Source organism: Oncorhynchus gorbuscha, linkage group LG08, assembly GCF_021184085.1.
Source record: "Oncorhynchus gorbuscha isolate QuinsamMale2020 ecotype Even-year linkage group LG08, OgorEven_v1.0, whole genome shotgun sequence".
NCBI lineage: Eukaryota > Metazoa > Chordata > Actinopteri > Salmoniformes > Salmonidae > Oncorhynchus > Oncorhynchus gorbuscha.
This window is the reverse complement of record NC_060180.1, coordinates 9,856,108-9,880,374: the sequence shown is the minus strand read 5'-3', so window position 1 is coordinate 9,880,374 and position 24,267 is coordinate 9,856,108. Positions and strand designations below refer to the sequence as shown.

The 24,267-nt window shown below is 41.9% G+C and overlaps 1 protein-coding gene across 3 annotated transcripts in view; it reads right to left on the bottom strand.

Moving 5' to 3' along the window:
* The window catches only part of LOC124041180 (attractin-like protein 1), a 368,532-nt gene that overhangs the window by 171,262 nt on the left and 173,003 nt on the right, over positions 1–24,267 (bottom strand). For 2 of the 3 annotated variants that reach the window (XR_006839890.1, XR_006839889.1), the window contains exons 22-23: positions 22,441–22,535; positions 22,206–22,251 (exon numbers count right to left, since the gene is read on the bottom strand). Coding sequence is in view for 1 of the 3 variants with exons in the window: in XM_046358453.1 (XP_046214409.1) it covers positions 15,763–15,920; positions 22,173–22,251; positions 22,441–22,535 (332 nt within the window). In the remaining 2 variants the exon portion in view is untranslated. Of the gene's footprint in view, positions 1–15,762; positions 15,921–22,172; positions 22,252–22,440; positions 22,536–24,267 lie in introns of those variants that run through there. The other variant, XM_046358453.1, reaches the window with a different exon arrangement.

The following is a 24,267-nucleotide window of genomic DNA, read 5'->3' as shown; positions in this document are numbered from 1 at the left end:
GTGTGTGTGTGTGTGTGTGTTATTTTTGTATATGTATTTTGTATTGTTGTATCATTGTGGAGTGACACGTAAATACTTTTTTTTCTAACTAGACACACTGCTTCTCCTTCTTCTCCCAATGTAATGGCAGCATCATTGATATTCAATAAAGCCTGTCGTGCGCTAACAACCATCACCAGAGGTTTGTGCATGTTCCGGTCTCTGGGAACGGCATGACTGCAGGGGGGGGCCGGGGGGTTGGAGGTTGAAAACAGGCCCAAATGGGTTCCTAGTACCAGGAAGAGTGCTATCCAGCAGTTCCAACCTGCTGCAGGGTCCCTCAAAAACACTCTCCAAGGACAAAATAGTCAGCAGCAGCTTTGGTCATAAGTGCAAACCAATGTATGGATACTTCTAATTATATCGGGTGCTGTGGATACTACTGTTTATATCGAGTGTGGTGGATACTACTGTTTATATCGAGTGCGGTGGATAATACTGTTTACATCGAGTGCGGTGGATAATACTGTTTACATCGAGTGCGGTGGACACTACTGTTTATATCGAGTGCGGTGGATACTACTGTTTATATCGAGTGCGGTGGATAATACTGTTTATATCGAGTGTGGTGGATACTACTGTTTATATCGAGTGTGGTGGACACTACTGTTTATATCGAGTGTGGTGGATACTACTGTTTATATCGAGTGCGGTGGATAATACTGTTTACATCGAGTGCGGTGGACACTACTGTTTATATCGAGTGCGGTGGATAATACTGTTTATATCGAGTGTGGTGGATACTACTGTTTATATCGAGTGTGGTGGACACTACTGTTTATATCGAGTGTGGTGGATACTACTGTTTATATCGAGTGCGGTGGATAATACTGTTTACATCGAGTGCGGTGGACACTACTGTTTATATCGAGTGCGGTGGATACTACTGTTTATATCGAGTGTGGTGGATACTACTGTTTATATCGAGTGCGGTGGATAATACTGTTTACATCGAGTGCGGTGGACACTACTGTTTATATCGAGTGCGGTGGATACTACTGTTTATATCGAGTGTGGTGACACTACTGTTTATATCGAGTGCGGTGGACACTACTGTTTATATCGAGTGTGGTGGACACTACTGTTTATATCGAGTGTGGTGACATTACTGTTTATATCGAGTGTGGTGACATTACTGTTTATATCGAGTGCGGTGGACACTACTGTTTATATCGAGTGCGGTGGATACTACTGTTTATATCGAGTGTGGTGACACTACTGTTTATATCGAGTGCGGTGGACACTACTGTTTATATCGAGTGTGGTGGACACTACTGTTTATATCGAGTGTGGTGACATTACTGTTTATATCGAGTGCGGTGGACACTACTGTTTATATCGAGTGTGGTGACATTACTGTTTATATCGAGTGCGGTGGACACTACTGTTTATATCGAGTGTGGTGGATACTACTGTTTATATCGAGTGTGGTGGATACTACTGTTTATATCGAGTGTGGTGACACTACTGTTTATATCGAGTGCGGTGGACACTACTGTTTATATCGAGTGCGGTGGATACTACTGTTTATATCGAGTGTGGTGGATACTACTGTTTATATCGAGTGTGGTGGACACTACTGTTTATATCGAGTGTGGTGGACACTACTGTTTATATCGAGTGTGGTGACACTACTGTTTATATCGAGTGCGGTGGACACTACTGTTTATATCGAGTGTGGTGGACACTACTGTTTATATCGAGTGTGGTGACATTACTGTTTATATCGAGTGCGGTGGACACTACTGTTTATATCGAGTGCGGTGGATACTACTGTTTATATCGAGTGTGGTGACACTACTGTTTATATCGAGTGCGGTGGACACTACTGTTTATATCGAGTGTGGTGGACACTACTGTTTATATCGAGTGTGGTGACATTACTGTTTATATCGAGTGCGGTGGACACTACTGTTTATATCGAGTGTGGTGGATACTACTGTTTATATCGAGTGTGGTGGATACTACTGTTTATATCGAGTGTGGTGGCCACTACTGTTTATATCGAGTGTGGTGGACACTACTGTTTATATCGAGTGTGGTGACACTACTGTTTATATCGAGTGCGGTGGACACTACTGTTTATATCGAGTGTGGTGGACACTACTGTTTATATCGAGTGTGGTGACATTACTGTTTATATCGAGTGCGGTGGACACTACTGTTTATATCGAGTGCGGTGGATACTACTGTTTATATCGAGTGTGGTGACACTACTGTTTATATCGAGTGCGGTGGACACTAATGTTTATATCGAGTGTGGTGGACACTACTGTTTATATCGAGTGTGGTGACATTACTGTTTATATCGAGTGCGGTGGACACTACTGTTTATATCGAGTGTGGTGACATTACTGTTTATATCGAGTGCGGTGGACACTACTGTTTATATCGAGTGTGGTGGATACTACTGTTTATATCGAGTGTGGTGGATACTACTGTTTATATCGAGTGTGGTGACACTACTGTTTATATCGAGTGCGGTGGACACTACTGTTTATATCGAGTGCGGTGGATACTACTGTTTATATCGAGTGTGGTGGATACTACTGTTTATATCGAGTGTGGTGGACACTACTGTTTATATCGAGTGTGGTGGACACTACTGTTTATATCGAGTGTGGTGACACTACTGTTTATATCGAGTGCGGTGGACACTACTGTTTATATCGAGTGCGGTGGATACTACTGTTTATATCGAGTGTGGTGGATACTACTGTTTATATCGAGTGCGGTGGATAATACTGTTTACATCGAGTGCGGTGGACACTACTGTTTATATCGAGTGCGGTGGATACTACTGTTTATATCGAGTGTGGTGACACTACTGTTTATATCGAGTGCGGTGGACACTACTGTTTATATCGAGTGTGGTGGACACTACTGTTTATATCGAGTGTGGTGACATTACTGTTTATATCGAGTGTGGTGACATTACTGTTTATATCGAGTGCGGTGGACACTACTGTTTATATCGAGTGCGGTGGATACTACTGTTTATATCGAGTGTGGTGACACTACTGTTTATATCGAGTGCGGTGGACACTACTGTTTATATCGAGTGTGGTGGACACTACTGTTTATATCGAGTGTGGTGACATTACTGTTTATATCGAGTGCGGTGGATAATACTGTTTACATCGAGTGCGGTGGACACTACTGTTTATATCGAGTGCGGTGGATACTACTGTTTATATCGAGTGTGGTGACACTACTGTTTATATCGAGTGCGGTGGACACTACTGTTTATATCGAGTGTGGTGGACACTACTGTTTATATCGAGTGTGGTGACATTACTGTTTATATCGAGTGTGGTGACATTACTGTTTATATCGAGTGCGGTGGACACTACTGTTTATATCGAGTGCGGTGGATACTACTGTTTATATCGAGTGTGGTGACACTACTGTTTATATCGAGTGCGGTGGACACTACTGTTTATATCGAGTGTGGTGGACACTACTGTTTATATCGAGTGTGGTGACATTACTGTTTATATCGAGTGCGGTGGACACTACTGTTTATATCGAGTGTGGTGGACACTACTGTTTATATTGAGTGCGGTGGACACTACTGTTTATATCGAGTGTGGTGGATACTACTGTTTATATCGAGTGCGGTGGACACTACTGTTTATATCGAGTGCGGTGGATACTACTGTTTATATCGAGTGTGGTGGATACTACTGTTTATATCGAGTGTGGTGGACACTACTGTTTATATTGAGTGCTGTGGACACTACTGTTTATATTGAGTGCTGTGGATACTACTGTTTATGTCGAGTGTGGTGGAAACTACTGTTTATATTGAGTGCTGTGGACACTACTGTTTATATTGAGTGCTGTGGATACTACTGTTTATGTCGAGTGTGGTGGAAACTACTGTTTATATTGAGTGCGGTGGACACTACTGTTTATATCGAGTGTGGTGGATACTACTGTTTATATCGAGTGTGGTGGATACTACTGTTTATATCGAGTGTGGTGACACTACTGTTTATATCGAGTGCGGTGGATACTACTGTTTATATCGAGTGTGGTGGATACTACTGTTTATATCGAGTGTGGTGGACACTACTGTTTATATTGAGTGCGGTGGACACTACTGTTTATATCGAGTGTGGTGGACACTACTGTTTATATCGAGTGTGGTGGACACTACTGTTTATATTGAGTGCTGTGGATACTACTGTTTATGTCGAGTGTGGTGGAAACTACTGTTTATATTGAGTGCTGTGGACACTACTGTTTATATCGAGTGCTGTGGATACTACTGTTTATGTCGAGTGTGGTGGACACTACTGTTTATATCGAGTGTGGTGGACACTACTGTTTATATTGAGTGCGGTGGACACTACTGTTTATATCGAGTGTGGTGGATACTACTGTTTATATCGAGTGTGGTGGACACTACTGTTTATATCGAGTGTGGTGGACACTACTGTTTATATCGAGTGTGGTGGATACTACTGTTTATATCGAGTGTGGTGGATACTACTGTTTATATCGAGTGTGGTGGACACTACTGTTTATATTGAGTGCTGTGGACACTACTGTTTATATTGAGTGCTGTGGATACTACTGTTTATGTCGAGTGTGGTGGAAACTACTGTTTATATTGAGTGCTGTGGACACTACTGTTTATATTGAGTGCTGTGGATACTACTGTTTATGTCGAGTGTGGTGGAAACTACTGTTTATATTGAGTGCTGTGGACACTACTGTTTATATCGAGTGCTGTGGATACTACTGTTTATGTCGAGTGTGGTGGAAACTACTGTTTATATTGAGTGCTGTGGACACTACTGTTTATATCGAGTGCTGTGGACACTACTGTTTATATTGAGTGTGGTGGAAACTACTGTTTATATTGAGTGCTGTGGACACTACTGTTTATATTGAGTGCTGTGGATACTACTGTTTATATTGAGTGTGGTGGAAACTACTGTTTATATTGAGTGCTGTGGACACTACTGTTTATATTGAGTGCTGTGGACACTACTGTTTATATTGAGTGCTGTGGATACTACTGTTTATATTGAGTGTGGTGGAAACTACTGTTTATATTGAGTGCTGTGGACACTACTGTTTATATTGAGTGCTGTGGACACTACTGTTTATATTGAGTGCTGTGGATACTACTGTTTATGTCGAGTGTGGTGGAAACTACTGTTTATATTGAGTGCTGTGGACACTACTGTTTATATCGAGTGCTGTGGATACTACTGTTTATGTCGAGTGTGGTGGAAACTACTGTTTATATTGAGTGTTGTGGACACTACTGTTTATATCGAGTGCTGTGGACACTACTGTTTATATTGAGTGTGGTGGAAACTACTGTTTATATTGAGTGCTGTGGACACTACTGTTTATATCGAGTGTGGTGGAAACTACTGTTTATATTGAGTGCTGTGGACACTACTGTTTATATCGAGTGTGGTGGAAACTACTGTTTATATTGAGTGCTGTGGACACTACTGTTTATATCGAGTGTGGTGGAAACTACTGTTTATATTGAGTGCTGTGGACACTACTGTTTATATCGAGTGCTGTGGACACTACTGTTTATATCGAGTGCTGTGGACACTACTGTTTATATCGAGTGCTGTGGACACTACTGTTTATATCGAGTGCTGTGGACACTACTGTTTATATCGAGTGTGGTGGAAACTACTGTTTATATTGAGTGCTGTGGACACTACTGTTTATATCGAGTGCTGTGGACACTACTGTTTATATCGAGTGCTGTGGACACTACTATTTATATCGAGTGCGGTGAAGAGATATACATTGGAATTATTGAGTGGAATACATTTTCTGGGGGTCTATGGTTGACTGTCCTTTATAGTTCATTTGTTTGTGTGTCTGTTCGATTTACAGTTAGACATTTCTCCTGCTAAAGTGAACAGTGTTTGAACAGTGTTTCCCAGAGACATCTGTCAACTGATTAATTTAACCAATTTCACCAATCAACTGATCAATTTCACCAATTTGGTTTTAGTTGAGAAAATAAGTGAAAAACAACTGTCATATTGTTCAGATTTAAGTGCCTGTTGCGACATCATTATAATTCCTCTGCATTGCGGTAGATATTAATGACCATGAGTCACTTGAACCCCCAATCAGCAGCCATGATATTATCTCCATTTCCCGTATCTTTAAACAGGCAGCACTTAACCTGGCCTCTCCTCTTACATCCATAGGAAAGAGGATCTCTATCATCAGATACAGATTGTGCTGTGTTGTATGTGCTGTTTCAATTTCCCTTTTATCCAATAAAGGACACTTTGTTACTACCATCGTCGGATGGCGAGCGGCTACTAAGGTACACCGCACTGTGCCTGTCAGCAATTACATTATGAAAGGCATTCTATTTAATGATGTCCGCTGAAAGGGTAAATAAGTGACTCTGTGTTGGGAGAAAATCTAATCACGGACCAATCGTGTGCCCAGAGTGGGGGAAACAACATGGCCGCCTCACTGAAACCCATTTAATCAGCCGAATTAGGCCCGGCCACGCAGGAGTCAGTGGGAAGAGGAGAATCGATGAGAAGGCAGGATTCATACAGCTTTTGTTTCTGTGTGGTGGCAGGCTGGCTGGGTAGGTGATAGATAGGGGCAGGCGTTCACACTCAAAGCCTTCATTAAACAGACAAACTGGATACACTCTGGAGGTGCAGGGGGAGTTCGAGGAAACACATGAGAAGTTCGGGGTATCAGTTTGCTGAGTATACTGAGCTCATCCTGACAGGTATATCGTCACTCACACCAAACTAATCATATAGAAAATTAGAGTAGTTCTGCCTCTAGTGGTGTAGGGGCTGTGCTTTGGCAAAGTGGGTGGGGTTATATCCTTCCTGTTTGGCCCTGTCCGGGGGTATCATCGGATGGGGCCACAGTGTCTCCTGACCCCTCCTGTCTCAGCCTCCAGTATTTATGCTGCAGTAGTTTATGTGTCGGGGGCTAGGGTCAGTTTGTTATATCTGGAGTACTTCTCCTGTCCTATTCGGTGTCCTGTGTGAATTTAAGTATGCTCTCTCTAATTCTCTCTTTCTTTCTCTCTCTCGGAGGACCTGAGCCATAGGACCATACCTCAGGACTACCTGGCCTGATGACTCCTTGCTGTCCCCAGTCCACCTGGCCGTGCTGCTGCTCCAGTTTCAATTGTTCTGCCCGTGATTATTATTATTTGACCATGCTGGTCATTTATGAACATTTGAACATCTTGGCCATGTTCTGTTATAATCTCCACCCGGCACAGCCAGAAGAGGACTGGCCACCCCACATAGCCTGGATCCTCTCTAGGTTTCTTCCTAGGTTTTGGCCTTTCTAGGGAGCTTTTCCTAGCCACTGTGCTTCTACATCTGCACTGCTTGCTGTTTGGGTTTTAGGCTGGGTTTCTGTACAGCACTTTGAGATATCAGCTGGTGTACGAAGGGCTATATAAATACATTTGATTTGATTTGATTCTGCTGAGAAATAAGAATTGGTCAAAGGGAACTATTCTTCTGTTAATTAAAAAAAAAGTTAAAACTGAAAATACAGAGCAATAAATGCAGGAAGGTAGCAGGTACAGTACACCGTTCAAATGATAGAAGACAGATGACATGAATTTGTAGGACAGGCAATGAGAGAGAGAGAAACATGTCCCAATAGAATGTGTGACAAAGAATCTCATACTGCCTTGACTAGTATAGTTATCATCTCCTGGGTCGACAAAGCCAAAAAAAAAAAACAGGGGAAAAAAATTGGTAAAGTGTGATGACATGGTAGAAAGAAACTGAGTCAGGAAGAAGGTGCGAAGTCACCGTGACAGATTCAATCAAAATCTGTTCTGCGAGGACAAACAATCAGCAGCGCTCACTCTGCCCTCCAACCAGCCCTCAGAGCAGGGGTGATGTCATTCAGCTACAGGGGGCATACTCACACTAACAGCGAGGGCGGAGGTGGGACTGGGCGTCCATCATCCATCCGGTGCAGTCTTTAACCCCCCTAAGAGCAATGGGCCAGAAATACTTCCCGGTACAGCTCGGCAATACATCACAGAAATGGCGCGCTAATGTATCCCATGGAAACCACAGTGAATTGTCCTCATGACTGTACGCTAATTGGAATTATGAATAATAACATGTCATTTGTGAGGAGGTGGAGGACTAGAGCACGGCATGCAAACCGGAATGTGAAAAACATGCTTATTTACAAACACGTATCTATGTAAAAAATAAAAAAAATCTTATGAAACATGTCAATATACACCAATTATAAATATAACAAATATAGCACACACCCACACATACACTGTATCCTAGCTGTCCCTCTTCCTCTAGATGTTCGTGGAAAAGTGACAGCACTATTTAGGGGCTTCATATTCCTTGTGTTTAAGAGTGTTTAATTAGGAGGATGTCACTTTCAGATCTGATTAAGTTCTGTGAAGTGGATTGAAAAAGTATGCGAGAGTGAGAGAGACAGAGAGCCATCGCTTAGTGGGGAATGTGTGACAAGCCCTCAGTCATTGTCACCACTGAGACGGTCCATTAGAGTCAGACAGTGAGACACGGCTCTCAGTCATTCAGGCAGTGTGTTGGACAGCTCAGAGGGTCATCTGGGATGGTGGTTGTGCTGAAAATCAGACCAAGACCGGGGGAAGGGGGAGGACCATCCTTACACCCAGTCTGAATGCCACAGTGAATAACATCATGTCAGGTACAAGAGCACGCGACTACACTGGCACTGTTAGCGAGGACTGAAATGGTCACGGTCAATCTAGGTCCTCCTATAGGAGAAGGGCGCCAGTGGGCTTGTTTACATGCAGACTACCATAACAATACATGAAGAAATCTGCGGAGGACAGTGAAGCAAAGTCATTTGAAATGGCTTCTAGAGATATAGACATGTCTAAGACACACATTGTATGTGGGGGAAGGTTTAAAGAGCTACTGAAAACACCGATTGGCACGTGTTTTTCTGTTGCTCATTAGAAAAGCGAGATTTCAGTCTTGGAGGTGTGTTTCCTGACCTATTTCACTTCCTCAAAATAACCCGAATGAATCTAACATAACTCAAGAAATCTGTACTGAATTTTGACATCTTTGACACGGATGTTTTAGATGCGCAATTTTACATCTAACTAAGGTGTTTGATGCAGTGTTTCTCAAGGTCAGAAATGCACAACGTGTTGTCTTATGTAAACAAAGTCGGAGCTGCTGGACAGGTCTGTTTCACTGTCTATACTATTGGATAGAGAGCTATCACCTCAGCTGTTAACCCCATGTTAGTGGGCAAATGGACATCATCAAATCAAAATCCAACCTTCATTTACCCATTGTGACGCACGGATATTCCAAACTCTGTTTCAGACGAGACTGACTTTCTGAACAAAATTATCCTTTTGACACTATCTAGTCAATTTTGGCACTAGAATAACTGTGTTTGAATCGAAGCCATGGAAGCTGTTTTCAAAGGGAAATGTAGCATTTTAAAGGCAGTCGCTCTTTAAAATGTTTGTGTAAAATGCTGTTAGAAAACCAGGATCTAGGTTTCTTAGGTAGACCGCCTAACTAGGGCTGTTATGGTGACCGTATAACCGCTACACCGGCAGTCCCAAGTCAAATTACATGTGACCGTTGAGTCACGGTAACTAGGCTTCTCCAAAACTGCGCTCTGATTCCGCTGATGGTCATTAGTAGGCCACTCAAGAACATTCAATATTGTCTTGGTAAGAAACTCCAGTGTATATTTGGCCTTGTGTTTTAGGTTATTGTCCTACTGAAAGGCAGACTGAAACAGGTTTTCCTCTAGGATTTTGCCTGTGCTTAGCTATATTCTGTTTATTTTTATCCTAAAAAACGACATAGTCCTTGCCGATGAAAAGGATACCCATAACATGATGCAGCCACCACCATGCTTGAAAATATGAAGAGTGCTACTCTGTGATAATAATAATAATATAATAATATAATAATAATATAATAATAATATAATAATAATATAATAATAATAATAATAATATAATAATAATATATAATAATAATATAATAATAATAATAATATAATATATGCCATTTTGCAGACGCTTTTATCCAAAGCGACTTACAGTCATGTGTGCATACATTCTACGTATGGGTGGTCCCGGGGATCGAACCCACTACCCTGGCGTTACAAGCGCCATGCTCTACCAACTGAGCTACAGAAGGACCACGTGATGTGTTTGTGTTGGATTTGCCCCAAACATAACACTGTGTATTCAGGACAAAAAGTACATTTCTTTGCCACATTTTTTGTAGTTTTACTTTACTGCTTTGCTGCAAACAGGATGCATGTTTTGGAACAACATTTTTTCTGTACAGGCATCCTCCTTTTCACTGATTTAGGTTAATATTGTGGAGTAACAACAATGTTGTTGAACCATCCTCAGTTGTCTCCTATCACAGCCATTTAAAGTCAACATTGGCCTCATGGTGAAATCCCTGAGCGGTTTTCTTCCTCTGGCAACTGAGTTAGGAAGGACGCCTGTATCTCTGGGTCTATTGATACATCATCCAAAGTGTAATTAAAGGGATATTCAACATCTGTTTTGTTTTTTTACCCATCTACCCTTCTTTACGAGGCATTGGAAAACCTCCCTGGTCGTTGTGGTTGAATCTGTATATTAAATGCACTGCTCGACTGAGGGACCTTACAGATAATAGTTTGTGTGGGGTACAGAGATGAGGTAGTCATTCAAAAACCACGTTGAACACTATTATTGCACACAGAGCGAGTCCATAAAATGTATGTGACTTGTTAGGGCATTTTTACTCCTGAACTTATTTAAGCTACACACAACAAAGGGGTTGCATACTTATTGACACATTTTTTATTTAATTTGCTAACATTTAAAAAAAACATAATTCTACTTTGACATTATGGGGTATTGTGTATAGGCCAGTGACACAAAATCCCAACTTAATCCATTTTAAATTCAGGCTATAAGACCATTTTTGGGGAGAAAAGTCAAGGAGTGTGAATACTTTCTGAAGGCACTGTATGTAAAGACCTGATTAAATTGACAATAGTCTGATGGGTGAGAATATTATCAAGTGCTTGTCAAATTGTGAATGAGAGACTGATGAAGTGTGTGCCGCCTGCTCAAGAAACAGAGTTGAGCACAAGCCTTTCATGCAACTTTTTTCTAATAATCAGTCGCACCAAATATACTCTTCAGTTGTTCTGAAATAAACTACATACAGATCTATTATGATGGTGTAGGCTATATTAAATGGATTTATTAGACTAAAAAGTAGATGTTACAAAGATCAGTATCGGGGGCTTGTAGGCTACATGTGGAAGCCGGAGATGCTAAACGGGTTTCTGTTTATTAAAAGACAATTACCGTGAGACCGGCAGTTATTTGCATGACAGTTACCGGCTGACAAAATGTCATGACTGCCACAGCCCTACACCTCACAGACCAGATTTGGAAACTATAGACGATATTCAATCTCTTATTTTTGTCCAGGAAACAAATAGAAATTCAAAGGGGTTCATTTAATTCAGAGAGGGTGTTATTCTATGTGTATCCGTGAATGAGAATTTTTGGTTGTTGAGTAAAAACCTTTTAGAATGGATGTGAAAGAGAGAGTGGAGGAGAGGACAGGGATGATGTATACTAATCATAGTCTTTGGTGGTGATAGTAATCTCTCTCTTGTCAGCATCCGAAAGCCAAGGCCACAGAGCAACACATCTCTGCCTCCATCTGACACACTCTGAAGAGGACACAGCTAGACTGACCTGGCCTGCACATCCCAGAATAAAGCTTACAATATGACTGGTCTGAAAGAGTATTTACATAACAATAGCTACAGAAACCTGAATTTAAAATCCAACGAGTTTCTTCTCAACACGCGAGTCACTCAGTCAGCTGAAAGGACAGATGCTGATAGTGAGCCATCACTAGATTTGAAAAAAAATCGTATACACATTACATCCTAAACCAAACTTTCGAGCATGATTGAGACTGGCCATTAGGAATTCTCTGGGCAATTCCTCATCATTACCGTGTCTGTATCGGAAGCCACCGAGGTCAATAGAACGGACGGGCCTGGTCTCGTGTTACTGACGACAGAGTTGCGGCTGAGACGGCTCTATATACCCCTGCGGGATAGGGCTCATCATGATAATTAACGTCTCACGTTACCATCACATCTAAATAGCGCTCTGATAAAACAGCATTAATGGGAAATACATATGAACCCCGATCGATGGACGGATGACCTAAACACAAGCCGAGGGACAGTCTGCAATCAACTGCATTCATATTGGAAGCCTACCAGAGCACCTTCAACTTGCCTGTATTTGATATTGGAGGTTCTCCTCTAATAATGTTAATCTGTTTGATTGCTGCATCTAAGGCCAGCTGATGCTATGCTGTGATGGTCATGGAATAACTGTAATTGGCCGAATAGCAAAAGGGTTATGACGGTTACTTCTTTTCATGACTGTATTCATCCATAACCGTCGGTTACGCGGTTGTATGGTAATTGTGCCAGTCCTTACCCAGAAAGGAATCCCAAATACTGTATGAGCTTCGGAGTGTGCAACTGTCCCAGATGTGTAGCTCTACTCCTCTGACATATTCCATTGCAACATATGTCTAGCAAATCCTGTACCACCATCTTTCTTTCTTTCTTTTTGCTCAGGACTATTAGAGTGGATCTCATTGTCAATTAACTAGGCACGATGTTTGCAGTCAGTCCATTCAATCAGATTTCAGTCCGTTTAATCACAACATTGCGTGTGACAGTCACCTTAAAATATCCCTGCCAAAGTCTACTTCAATTTTATGGTTCATAAGATTAAACCATGAATATTTTGTACGGCCGTCTCAGTTTTAAGGCAATCCTAAGTAATTGATGGTGACACTGCAAAACTCACGGATCATTAAAGATGATATTTTTTTGCCAAACACGTTTCATTATAATTTATGCTCAATGTCGTTCTATCAAGGTTTTACGCCTTAAAAAGACACACACCGAGAGTTCTAGAGACATTTAACATATTTATATATTCTGTAGAGACAGATATTGTTTAAAAAAGATATCGTTTCTGAACATTCCTATGAACCGATCAAATCCATCGCAGGAAGAATAAAACTTTATATATATTTTTGGAGGCGGGAATTATTCACTGTGTACATACAGTGCATTCGGAAAGTATTCAGACCCCTTGATTTTTCCCACATTTTGTTATGTTACAGTCTTATTGTAAAATGGATATAGATTTTTTCCATCAACCTACACACAATACCCCATAACGATAAAGCAAAAACTGGTTTTTAGAAGAAAATAAATATTTTAAAAATAACTGAAATACCACATTTACATAAGTAGTAAGCTACAAGCTTATACATCTGTATTTGGGGAGTTTCTACCACTCTTCTCTGCAGATCCTCTCAAGCTCGCTCAGGTTGGATGGGGAGCATCGCTGCACAGCAATTTTCAGGTTTCTCCAGAGATGTTAGATTGGGTTCAAATGCGGGCTCTGGCTGGGCCTCTCTAGAATATTCAGAGACTTGTCCCGAAGCCATTCCTGCGTTGTCTTCGCTGTTTGCTTAAGGTCATTGTCCTGTTGGAAAGTGAACCATCGCCCCAATCTGAGGTCCTAAGCACTCTGGAGCAGGTTTTCATCAAGGCTCTCTGTACAGTGAATATTGTTTCTCATGGTATAATGGTCCTTTAGGTGCCTTTTGGCAAACTGCAAGTGGGTTGTCATGCTCCTTTTACTGAGTGGCTTCCGTCTGGCCACTCTACCATAAAAAGCCTGATTGGTGGAGTGCTGCAGAGATGGTTGTCCTTCTGGAAGGTTCTCCCATCTCCACTGAGGAAGTCTGTCAGAGTGACCATCGGGTTGTTCATCACCTCCCCGACCAAGGCCCTTCTCCCCCGATTGCTCTGTTTGGCCGGTCGGCTGCTCTAGGAAGAGACTTGGTGGTTCCAAAACGTCTTCCATTTAAAAACGGAGGCCAGAGTGTTCTTGGGGACCTTCAATGCTGCAGAAATCTTTTGGTACCCTTCCCCAGATCTGTGCCTCGACACAATTCTGTCTCGGAGCTCTACAGACAGTTCCTTCAACCTCATGGCTTGGTTTTTTCTCTGACATACACTGTCAACTGTAGGACTTTATATAGACAGGTTTGTGCCTTTCCAAATCATGTTCAATCAATAGAATTTACCACAGGTGGACTCCAATCAAGTTGTAGAGGGTCAAGGGGTCTGAATACTTTCTGAATGCACTGTATGAGAAATACAATAGGCTTTCCAAAAGCACACAACGATCCATTTAATAGTGTTAATCAAATAATTCCTCTATACTGAGTCATTGTAATTGTATGCAGTTATTAGGAATAGGTGAACCTTCGTATTTGGTGCCTTGTTGCAAACAGGATGCATGTTTTGGAATATTTTATTCTCTACAGGCTTCCTTCTGTTCACTCTGTCATTTAGGTTAGTATTATGGAGTGACTCAAATGTTGTTGATCCATCCTCAGTTTTCTCCTATCACAGACATTAAACTAACTGTTTAAAAGTCACCATTGGGCTCATATGGTGAAATCCCTGAGCGGTTTCCTTCCTCTCCGGCAACTGAGTTAGGAAGGACACCTGTACATTTGTAGTGACTGTGTGTATTGACACACCATCCAAAGTGTAATTAATAACTTCACCATGCTTAAAGGAATATTCAATGTCTGTTTTGTTTTTTACCCATCATTAGGTGCCCTTCTTTGCGAGGCGTTGGAAAACATCCCTGGTCTTTGTGGTTGAATCTGTGTTTGAAATTCATTGCTTGACTGAGGGACATTACAGATAATTGTATGTGTGGTGTACAAAGATGAGGTAGTCATTCATAAATCATGTCAAAAGTCCATGCAAATTATGTGACTTGTTAAGCAAATTTTTACTCCTGCATTTATTTAGGCTTGGCAAAACGAAGGGGTTGAATACTTATTGTCTTAAGACATTTAAGCTTTTCATTGTTTATTAATTTGTAAAAATGTCTAAAAACATAATTACACTGTCATTATGGGGTATTGTGTGTAGGCCAGTGACACAAAATGTGAAATGAAATGTAATAAATATTATATTCAGGCTGTAACAACAAAATGTGGAAAAAGTCAACGGGTGTGAATACTAAGGTCCTGTAATTGTCTTCCTAGAAAGTGGAGCATTCTACCAAAAGAAAAACAACAATGAATTATACAAACTCATTATAATGGTAGTGTATCCTCTGTGTTACTTAACCATTTCTCCTGCTGTGTCTGCAATCAGCAAGGCCTTCAGTTGTTCACATTATTACAGTTCTATTCAATCTGATTTAAGTACAATCACTTAATATATCGATGGAACCAAGAGACAGTCAACTGTGTTCATGGAGAAATTGCATTCCAAATAATTCCCATTCAAGACATAGGGCTATTACCCCATTGGAAACAGTAACCCTCTGACAACCCATTCAAGACATAGGGCTATTACCCCATTGGAAACAGTAACCCTCTGACAACCCATTCAAGACATAGGGCTATTACCCCATTGGAAACAGTAACCCTCTGGCAACCCATTCAAGACATAGGGCTATTACCCCATTGGAAACAGTAACCCTCTGACAACCCATTCAAGTTGTTAAACAAATGTTGTTGTTTTTTCATACTTCATTTGTGGTTGGTTAGATCACTACTGACAGAACCTTACCTGGATCTTGATTGGCCAGGAGAAGTTGCTGACATAGACATAGAAGGTGATGTTGGAGTTGACTCGGAAGTTGAACTTCTCACAGGAGAAGCTGTCTCTGTGTTCCTGGATATTGGTCTTGGACACGATGGGCACCTCCTCGCCAGAGATGGTGCCAGCTGGGGGTGAGAGGTGGGTCATAGTGTAAGACGTCAAAGGAAGGATACTGAGAGGATAGTACAGTTGGTGATAGTCAAATCACACATATAGGTACTGGTATGTGTGATTGGGGATAGGTACTGCTGTGACAGTTGTGCCAGTCGAACAAAAACTGAGTTTCATGATGGCAGTCGAGAGAGAATACAGATTAGCCAGGCTGGTGACGCTTTAAAATACAGATTAGCCAGGCTGGTGACGTTTTAGATTACAGATTAGGCAGGCTAGTGACGTTTTAGAAAACAGATTAGCCAGGCTGGTGACGTTTTAGATTAGAAATTAGCCAGGCTGGTGACGTTTTAGAAAACAGATTAACCAGGCTGGTGACGTTTTAGAAAACAGATTAGCCAGGCTGGTGACGCTTTAGAATACAGATTAGCCAGGCTGGTGACGCTTTAGAGTACACATTAGCCAGGCTGGTGACGCTTTAGAATACACATTAGCCAGGCTGGTGACGTTTTAGAATACAGATTAGCCAGGCTGGTGACGCTTTAGAGTACACATTAGCCAGGCTGGTGACGTTTTAGAAAACAGATTAACCAGGCTGGTGACGTTTTAGAAAACAGATTAGCCAGGCTGGTGACGCTTTAGAATACAGATTAGCCAGGCTGGTGACGTTTTAGAAAACAGATTAACCAGGCTGGTGACGTTTTAGAAAACAGATTAGCCAGGCTGGTGACGCTTTAGAATACAGATTAGCCAGGCTGGTGACGTTTTAGATTACAGATTAGCCAGGCTGGTGACGCTTTAGAATACAGATTAGCCAGGCTGGTGACGCTTTACATTACAGATTAGCCAGGCTGGTGACGTTTTAGAAAACAGATTAGCCAGGCTGGTGACGTTTTAGAAAACAGATTAGCCAGGCTGGTGACGCTTTAGAATACAGATTAGCCAGGCTGGTGACATTTTAGAAAACAGACTAGCCAGGCTGGTGACGCTTTAGAATACAGATTAGCCAGGCTGGTGACGTTTTAGAATACAGATTAGCCAGGCTGGTGATGTTTTAGAATACAGATTAGCCAGGCTGGTGACGCTTTAGAAAACAGATTCGCCAGGCTGGTGACGTTTTAGAATACAGATTAGCCAGGCTGGTGACATTTTAGAATACAGATTAGCCAGGCTGGTGACGCTTTAGAATACAGATTAGCCAGGCTGGTGACGTTTTAGAAAACAGATTAGCCAGGCTGGTGACGTTTTAGAATACAGATTAGCCAGGCTGTTGACGTTTTAGAAAACAGATTAGCCAGGCTGGTGACGCTTTAGAATACAGATTAGCCAGGCTGGTGACGCTTTAGAATACAGATTAGCCAGGCTGGTGATGTTTTAGATTACAGATTAGCCAGGCTGGTGACGTTTCAGAAAACAGATTAGCCAGGCTGGTGACGCTTTAGAATACAGATTAGCCAGGCTGGTGACGCTTTAGAATACAGATTAGCCAGGCTGGTGACGTTTTAGAAAACAGATTAGCCAGGCTGGTGACGCTTTAGAATACACATTAGCCAGGCTGGTGACGCTTTAGAATACACATTAGCCAGGCTGGTGACGTTTTAGAATACAGATTAGCCAGGCTGGTGACGCTTTAGAGTACACATTAGCCAGGCTGGTGACGTTTTAGAAAACAGATTAACCAGGCTGGTGACGTTTTAGAAAACAGATTAGCCAGGCTGGTGACGCTTTAGAATACAGATTAGCCAGGCTGGTGACGTTTTAGAAAACAGATTAACCAGGCTGGTGACGTTTTAGAAAACAGATTAGCCAGGCTGGTGACGCTTTAGAATACAGATTAGCCAGGCTGGTGACGTTTTAGATTACAGATTAGCCAGGCTGGTGACGCTTTAGAATACAGATTAGCCAGGCTGGTGACGCTTTACATTACAGATTAGCCAGGCTGGTGACGTTTTAGAAAACAGATTAGCCAGGCTGGTGACGTTTTAGAAAACAGATTAGCCAGGCTGGTGACGCTTTAGAATACAGATTAGCCAGGCTGGTGACATTTTAGAAAACAGACTAGCCAGGCTGGTGACGCTTTAGAATACAGATTAGCCAGGCTGGTGACGTTTTAGAATACAGATTAGCCAGGCTGGTGATGTTTTAGAATACAGATTAGCCAGGCTGGTGACGCTTTAGAAAACAGATTCGCCAGGCTGGTGACGTTTTAGAATACAGATTAGCCAGGCTGGTGACGTTTTAGAATACAGATTAGCCAGGCTGGTGACGCTTTAGAATACAGATTAGCCAGGCTGGTGACGTTTTAGAAAACAGATTAGCCAGGCTGGTGACGTTTTAGAATACAGATTAGCCAGGCTGTTGACGTTTTAGAAAACAGATTAGCCAGGCTGGTGACGCTTTAGAATACAGATTAGCCAGGCTGGTGACGCTTTAGAATACAGATTAGCCAGGCTGGTGATGTTTTAGATTACAGATTAGCCAGGCTGGTGACGTTTCAGAAAACAGATTAGCCAGGCTGGTGACGCTTTAGAATACAGATTAGCCAGGCTGGTGACGCTTTAGAATACAGATTAGCCAGGCTGGTGACGTTTTAGAAAACAGATTAGCCAGGCTGGTGACGCTTTAGAATACAGATTAGCCAGGCTGGTGACGTTTTAGATTACAGATTAGCCAGGCTGGTGACGCTTTAGAATACAGATTAGCCAGGCTGGTGACGCTTTACATTACAGATTAGCCAGGCTGGTGACGTTTTAGAAAACAGATTAGCCAGGCTGGTAACGCTTTAGAATACAGATTAGCCAGGCTGGTGACGCTTTAGAAAACAGATTAGCCAGGCTGGTGACGTTTTAGAATACAGATTAGCCAGGCTGGTGACGTTTTAGAATACAGATCAGCCAGGTTGGTGACGTTTTAGAAAACAGATTAGCCAGGCTGGTGACGCTTTAGAATACAGATTAGCCAGGCTGGTGATGTTTTAGAATACAGATTAGCCAGGCTGGTGACGCTTTAGAATACAGATTAGCCAGGCTAGTGACGTTTTAGAATACAGATTAGCCAGGCTAGTGACGTTTTAGAATACAGATTAGCCAGGCTGGTGACGCTTTAGAGTACAGATTAGCCAGGCTGGTGACGCTTTAGAATACAGATTAGCCAGGCTGGTGACGTTTTAGAAAACAGATTAGCCAGGCTGGTGACGTTTTAGAATACAGATTAGCCAGGCTAGTGACGTTTTAGAAAACAGATTAGCCAGGCTGGTGACGTTTTAGAATACAGATTAGCCAGGCTGGTGACGTTTTAGAATACAGATTAGCCAGGCTGGTGACGTTTTAGAATACAGATTAGCCAGGCTGGTGACATTTTAGAATACAGATTAGCCAGGCTGGTGACGTTTTAGAATACAGATTAGCCAGGCTGGTGACGCTTTAGAATACAGATTAGCCAGGCTGGTGACGTTTTAGAATACAGATTAGCCAGGCTGGTGACGCTTTAGAATACAGATTAGCCAGGCTAGTGACGTTTTAGAATACAGATTAGCCAGGCTAGTGACGTTTTAGAATACAGATTAGCCAGGCTGGTGAAGCTTTAGAATACAGATTAGCCAGGCTGGTGACGTTTTAGAAAACAGATTAGCCAGGCTGGTGACGTTTTAGAATACAGATTAGCCAGGCTAGTGACGTTTTAGAAAACAGATTAGCCAGGCTGGTGACGTTTTAGAATACAGATTAGCCAGGCTGGTGACGTTTTAGAATACAGATTAGCCAGGCTGGTGACGTTTTAGAATACAGATTAGCCAGGCTGGTGACGTTTTAGAATACAGATTAGCCAGGCTGGTGACGTTTTAGAATACAGAGTAGCCAGGCTGGTGACGTTTCAGAAAACAGATTAGCCAGCGAGTGTCAAAAAAAAGTACAGAGAAAAGTGGCCTTCACCAGTGGTGTAAAGTACTTAAGAAAAAAACCTTTAAAGCCCTACTTAAGTCGTTTTTGGGGTATCTGTACTTAAATTTTTATATTTTTGCCAACTTTTACTTTTACTACGTTCCTAAAGAAAATAATGTACTTTTTACTCCATTCATTTTCCCTGACACCCAAAAGTACTCGTTACATTTTGACAGGAAATGGTCGAAATCACACACTTATCAAGAGAACATCCCTGGTCATCCCAACTGCCTCTGATCTGGCGGACTCACAAAACACAAATGCTTCGTTTGTAAATTATGGGTGAGTGTCAGAGTGTGCCTCTGGCTATCCGTCAATAAAAAGAAAGAAAATTGTCCCGTCTGGTTTGCTTAATATACAAAATTTGAAATGGTTTATTCTTGTACTTTTGATACTTCAGTACATTTTAGAAGTTCCATTTACTTTTGATACTTAAGTACATTTAAAACCAAATACTTTTAGACTTTTACTTGAGTCATTTTATATTAAGTCATCTTTACTTTTACTGAAGTATGACAATTGAGTATTTACCCACCACTGGCATTCACAATTATAGTGAGTCTAGATTGAGTCCAGTACAATGACAGTTTCAGAGCATACATTATACTGTAGATGCATGTACATTTTGTGGTAGAACTATGGCTGAGCGGTAACACTCCCTGAGTGGACCCTTCCAACTTTCTCCCATCTTCAACTACGTATCCCTTTGTCATTTTTGAGCTGTCCAAAATAAGCTTGAAAATATATAAGGAGAGTGGAAATGTACTTTCTTAAAAAAAACAGACATGCATTTATATTTTAAGTGGTCCAAAATGAAGACGTTATCAAGAATACTGCATTAACAGGCCAGACTTTGGGACAGCTTTAATAAAAGATGACCCCAACCAATTTATCAGTGACATAACACACTCACTCTAATTGCTCTGCACATATATTCAAGCCCTGAAGTTTCCTCTCAAATCAAGTAAAATAAAACTAAATCTGGGCCCGGTACAGACTGGGCAAAGTTGTATCTTAATTGAAATCACACAAAAACACCAAGACCATAATTAAAAACTATCTCCCCTACATTTGTCAAGAGGGGCATTCCCCTACAGACATTCTTGTCTAATGAGGGACACGGACCAGAACAACAAAAGTACCAATCGCTCTGGAAAAGATGACAAAGAGAGATTATATGAGTTTCTTTCCCATCCTAGGTGAATAACGTCCTACATTGGATTCTGTAGCGCAGGGGATGTACGCTGTCTGACGCTGAGTGGGGGATACCTCCTGTCTCAGCCTCCAGTATTTATGCTGCAGTAGTTTATGTGTCGGGGGGCTAGGGTCAGTTTGTTTATCTGGAGTACTTCTCCTGTCCTATTCGGTGTCCTGTGTAAATCTAAGTGTGCGTTCTCTAATTCTCTCCTTCTCTCTTTCTTTCTCTCTCTCGGAGGACCTGAGCCCTAGAACCATGCCCCAGGACTACCTGACATGATGACTCCTTGCTGTCCCCAGTCCACCTGGCCATGCTGCTGCTCCAGTTTCAACTGGCCTGGGCCCTAGGACCATGTCCCAGGACTACCTGACATGAGGACTCCTTGCTGTCCCCAGTCCACCTGGCCATGCTCCTGCTCCAGTTTCAACTGTTCTGCCTTACTATTATTCAACCATGCTGGTCATTTATGAACATTTGAACATCTTGGCCACGTTCTGTTATAATCTCCACCTGGCACAGCCAGAAGAGGACTGGCCACCCCACATATGCTCTCTCTAATTCTCTCTTTCTTTCTCTCTCTCGGAGGACCTGAGCCCTAGGACCGTGCCCCAGGACTACCTGACATGATGGCTCCTTGCTGTCCCCAGTCCATCTGACTGTGCTGCTGCTCCAGTTTCAACTGTTCTGCCTTATTATTATTTGACCATGCTGGTCATTTATGAACATTTGAACATCTTGGTCATGTTCTGTTATAATCTCTACCCGGCACAGCCAGAAGAGGACTGGCCACCCCACATAGCCCGGTTCCTCTCTAGGTTTCTTCCTAGGTTTTGGCCTTTCTAGGGAGTTTTTCCTAGCCACCGTGCTTTTACACCTGCATTGTTTGCTGTTTGGGGTTTTAGGCTGGGTTTCTGTACAGCACTTTGAGATATCAGCTGATGTACGAAGGGCTATATAAATAAATTTGATTTGATTTGATTTGATTTGATATCTGCCGTAGACCGTAGTGAGTGTAGCAAAGGTGGACAATAGAATCAAATGAGAGGGAAAGCCCTCAACATGTTGTCAAATATACCGTCACTGTGGCACATCCACTCTATGGCAAATGACAATCTAACAAGACAAGTTACCTGTTGATCCAATAGACCAGGTGATGTTGAGGTTGAAGTTGTTGGACGCATTGATGGACATGTCCAGGTTCTTGTTGCTCTGTAAAATATGAACACAAAAGGAGGTCAAACACACGTATTCCAAACCAACACTATGATGGTTTGGAATGATGCTAATGTGGGTTCTCTGTTTCACAGCAAAATAGATGCATTAAATACATAACAGAAAGGCTACATGAGACCTGTCCCTTGGGCCCATGGTGTCTGACACCTCTGTGTAGTGACTGACCTGTTCAGGAGTGGCCATGAAGTTGATGGCGGTGTAGTGGTGGTCATCCTCCTGGAGAAGGCTGAAGGTGAACTGGTAGTCAATCAGCAGGTTATCTGCAGGGACAGAGAGACAAACAGCAGATCAGGGACCGTCTTCTTAAAGTGCAGGGACAAACAGTCTGAAGAACCCCAGCCGGAAGAGTTACCCAAGAAACAGACCACAAGTGCATGTGGCTGCCTTCATTTTCATATTTATAATGCAGTATTGCAATCAGCGGAAACAAGAGTAGAGGAAGATCTATATGACATGGGTGTACCACTAATATACTGAACAAAAATATAAAACGTAACATGCAACAATTTCAATGATTTGACTAGGTTTAGTTCATATAAGGCAGTCAATTGGAATAAATTCATTAGGCCCTAATCTATGGATTACACATGACTGGGCAGGGGCACAGCCATGGGTGGGCCTGGGAGGGCATAGGCCCACCCACTGGGGAGTCAGGCCCAGCCAATCAGAATAAGTGTTTCTCCACAAAAGGGCTTTATTACAGACAGAAATACTCCTCAGTTTCATCAGCTGTCCGGGTGGCTGGTCAGACAATCCTGCAGGTGAAGAAGCCCGGATGTGGAGGTCCTGGGCTGACGTGGTTACACGTGGTCTGCGGTTGTGAGGCCGGTTGGACGTACTGCCAAATTCTCTAAAACGACGTTAGAGGCGGCTTATGGTATAGAAATTAAAATTAAATTAGCCGGGAACAGCTCTGGTGGACCTTCCTCCAGTCAGCATGCCAATTGCACACTCGCTCAAAACTTGAGACATCTGTGGCATTGTGTTGTGTGACAAAACTGCACATTTTAGAGTGGGCTTTTATTGTCCCCAGCATATTTTGAAATGACAGTTGTTGTTAACAAAAGGCTAAGCTTGAGAGCAAATAGATAAATTTCATTTCATTTGCGATTTTCATGAATAGTTAACGTTGTGTTATGCTAATGAGCTTGCGGATAGATTTACACAATCCTGGATACAGGTTTTTTTCGTAGCTAAACGTGACGCAGAAAACGGACCGATTTGTCAACACAAATAATATTTTTTGTAAAAACGGAACATTTGCTATCTAACTGAGAGTCTCCTCATTGAAAACATCTGAAGTTCTTCAAAGGTAAATGATTTTATTTGAATCCTTTTCTGGTTTTTGTGAAAATGTTGCATGCTGAAAGCCAGGCATAAATCCTATGCTAGGCTATCAATACTGTTACACAAATGCTTGTTTAGCTATGGTTCAAAAGCATATTTTGAAAATCTGAGATGACAGTGTTGTTAACAAAAGGCTAAGCTTGAGAGCAAATAGATTCATTTAATTTCATTTGCGATTTTCATGAATAGTTAACATTACGTTATGGTAATGAGCTTGAGGCTGTAGTCACGATACCGAATCCGGGATGGCTCGACGCAAGAAGTTAATCAGCTTCTTGATATGCCACACCTGTCAGGTGGATGGATTATCTTGGCAAAGGAGAAATGCTCACTAACAGTGATGTAAACAAATGTGTGCACAACATTTGAGAGAAATAAACTTTTTGTGCATATAGAATATTTTGGGGATATTTTATTCAGCTCATGAAACGTGGGACCAACACTTGGGACCAACACATTTTGCGTTTACATTTTTGTTCAGTATAGAAAATATTCACTGGGATTCAATGCCAGTTGTATTTTTATAAACGTTTGTCCTATTCAATGACAGGGCCTCATAGTACGAGCCACAGTGGGGTGTAATGCGGGGATTTGGAACATTTAACATCTGTACCTCAGGAATCTAGAAAGGTCACCTTGTCTGAT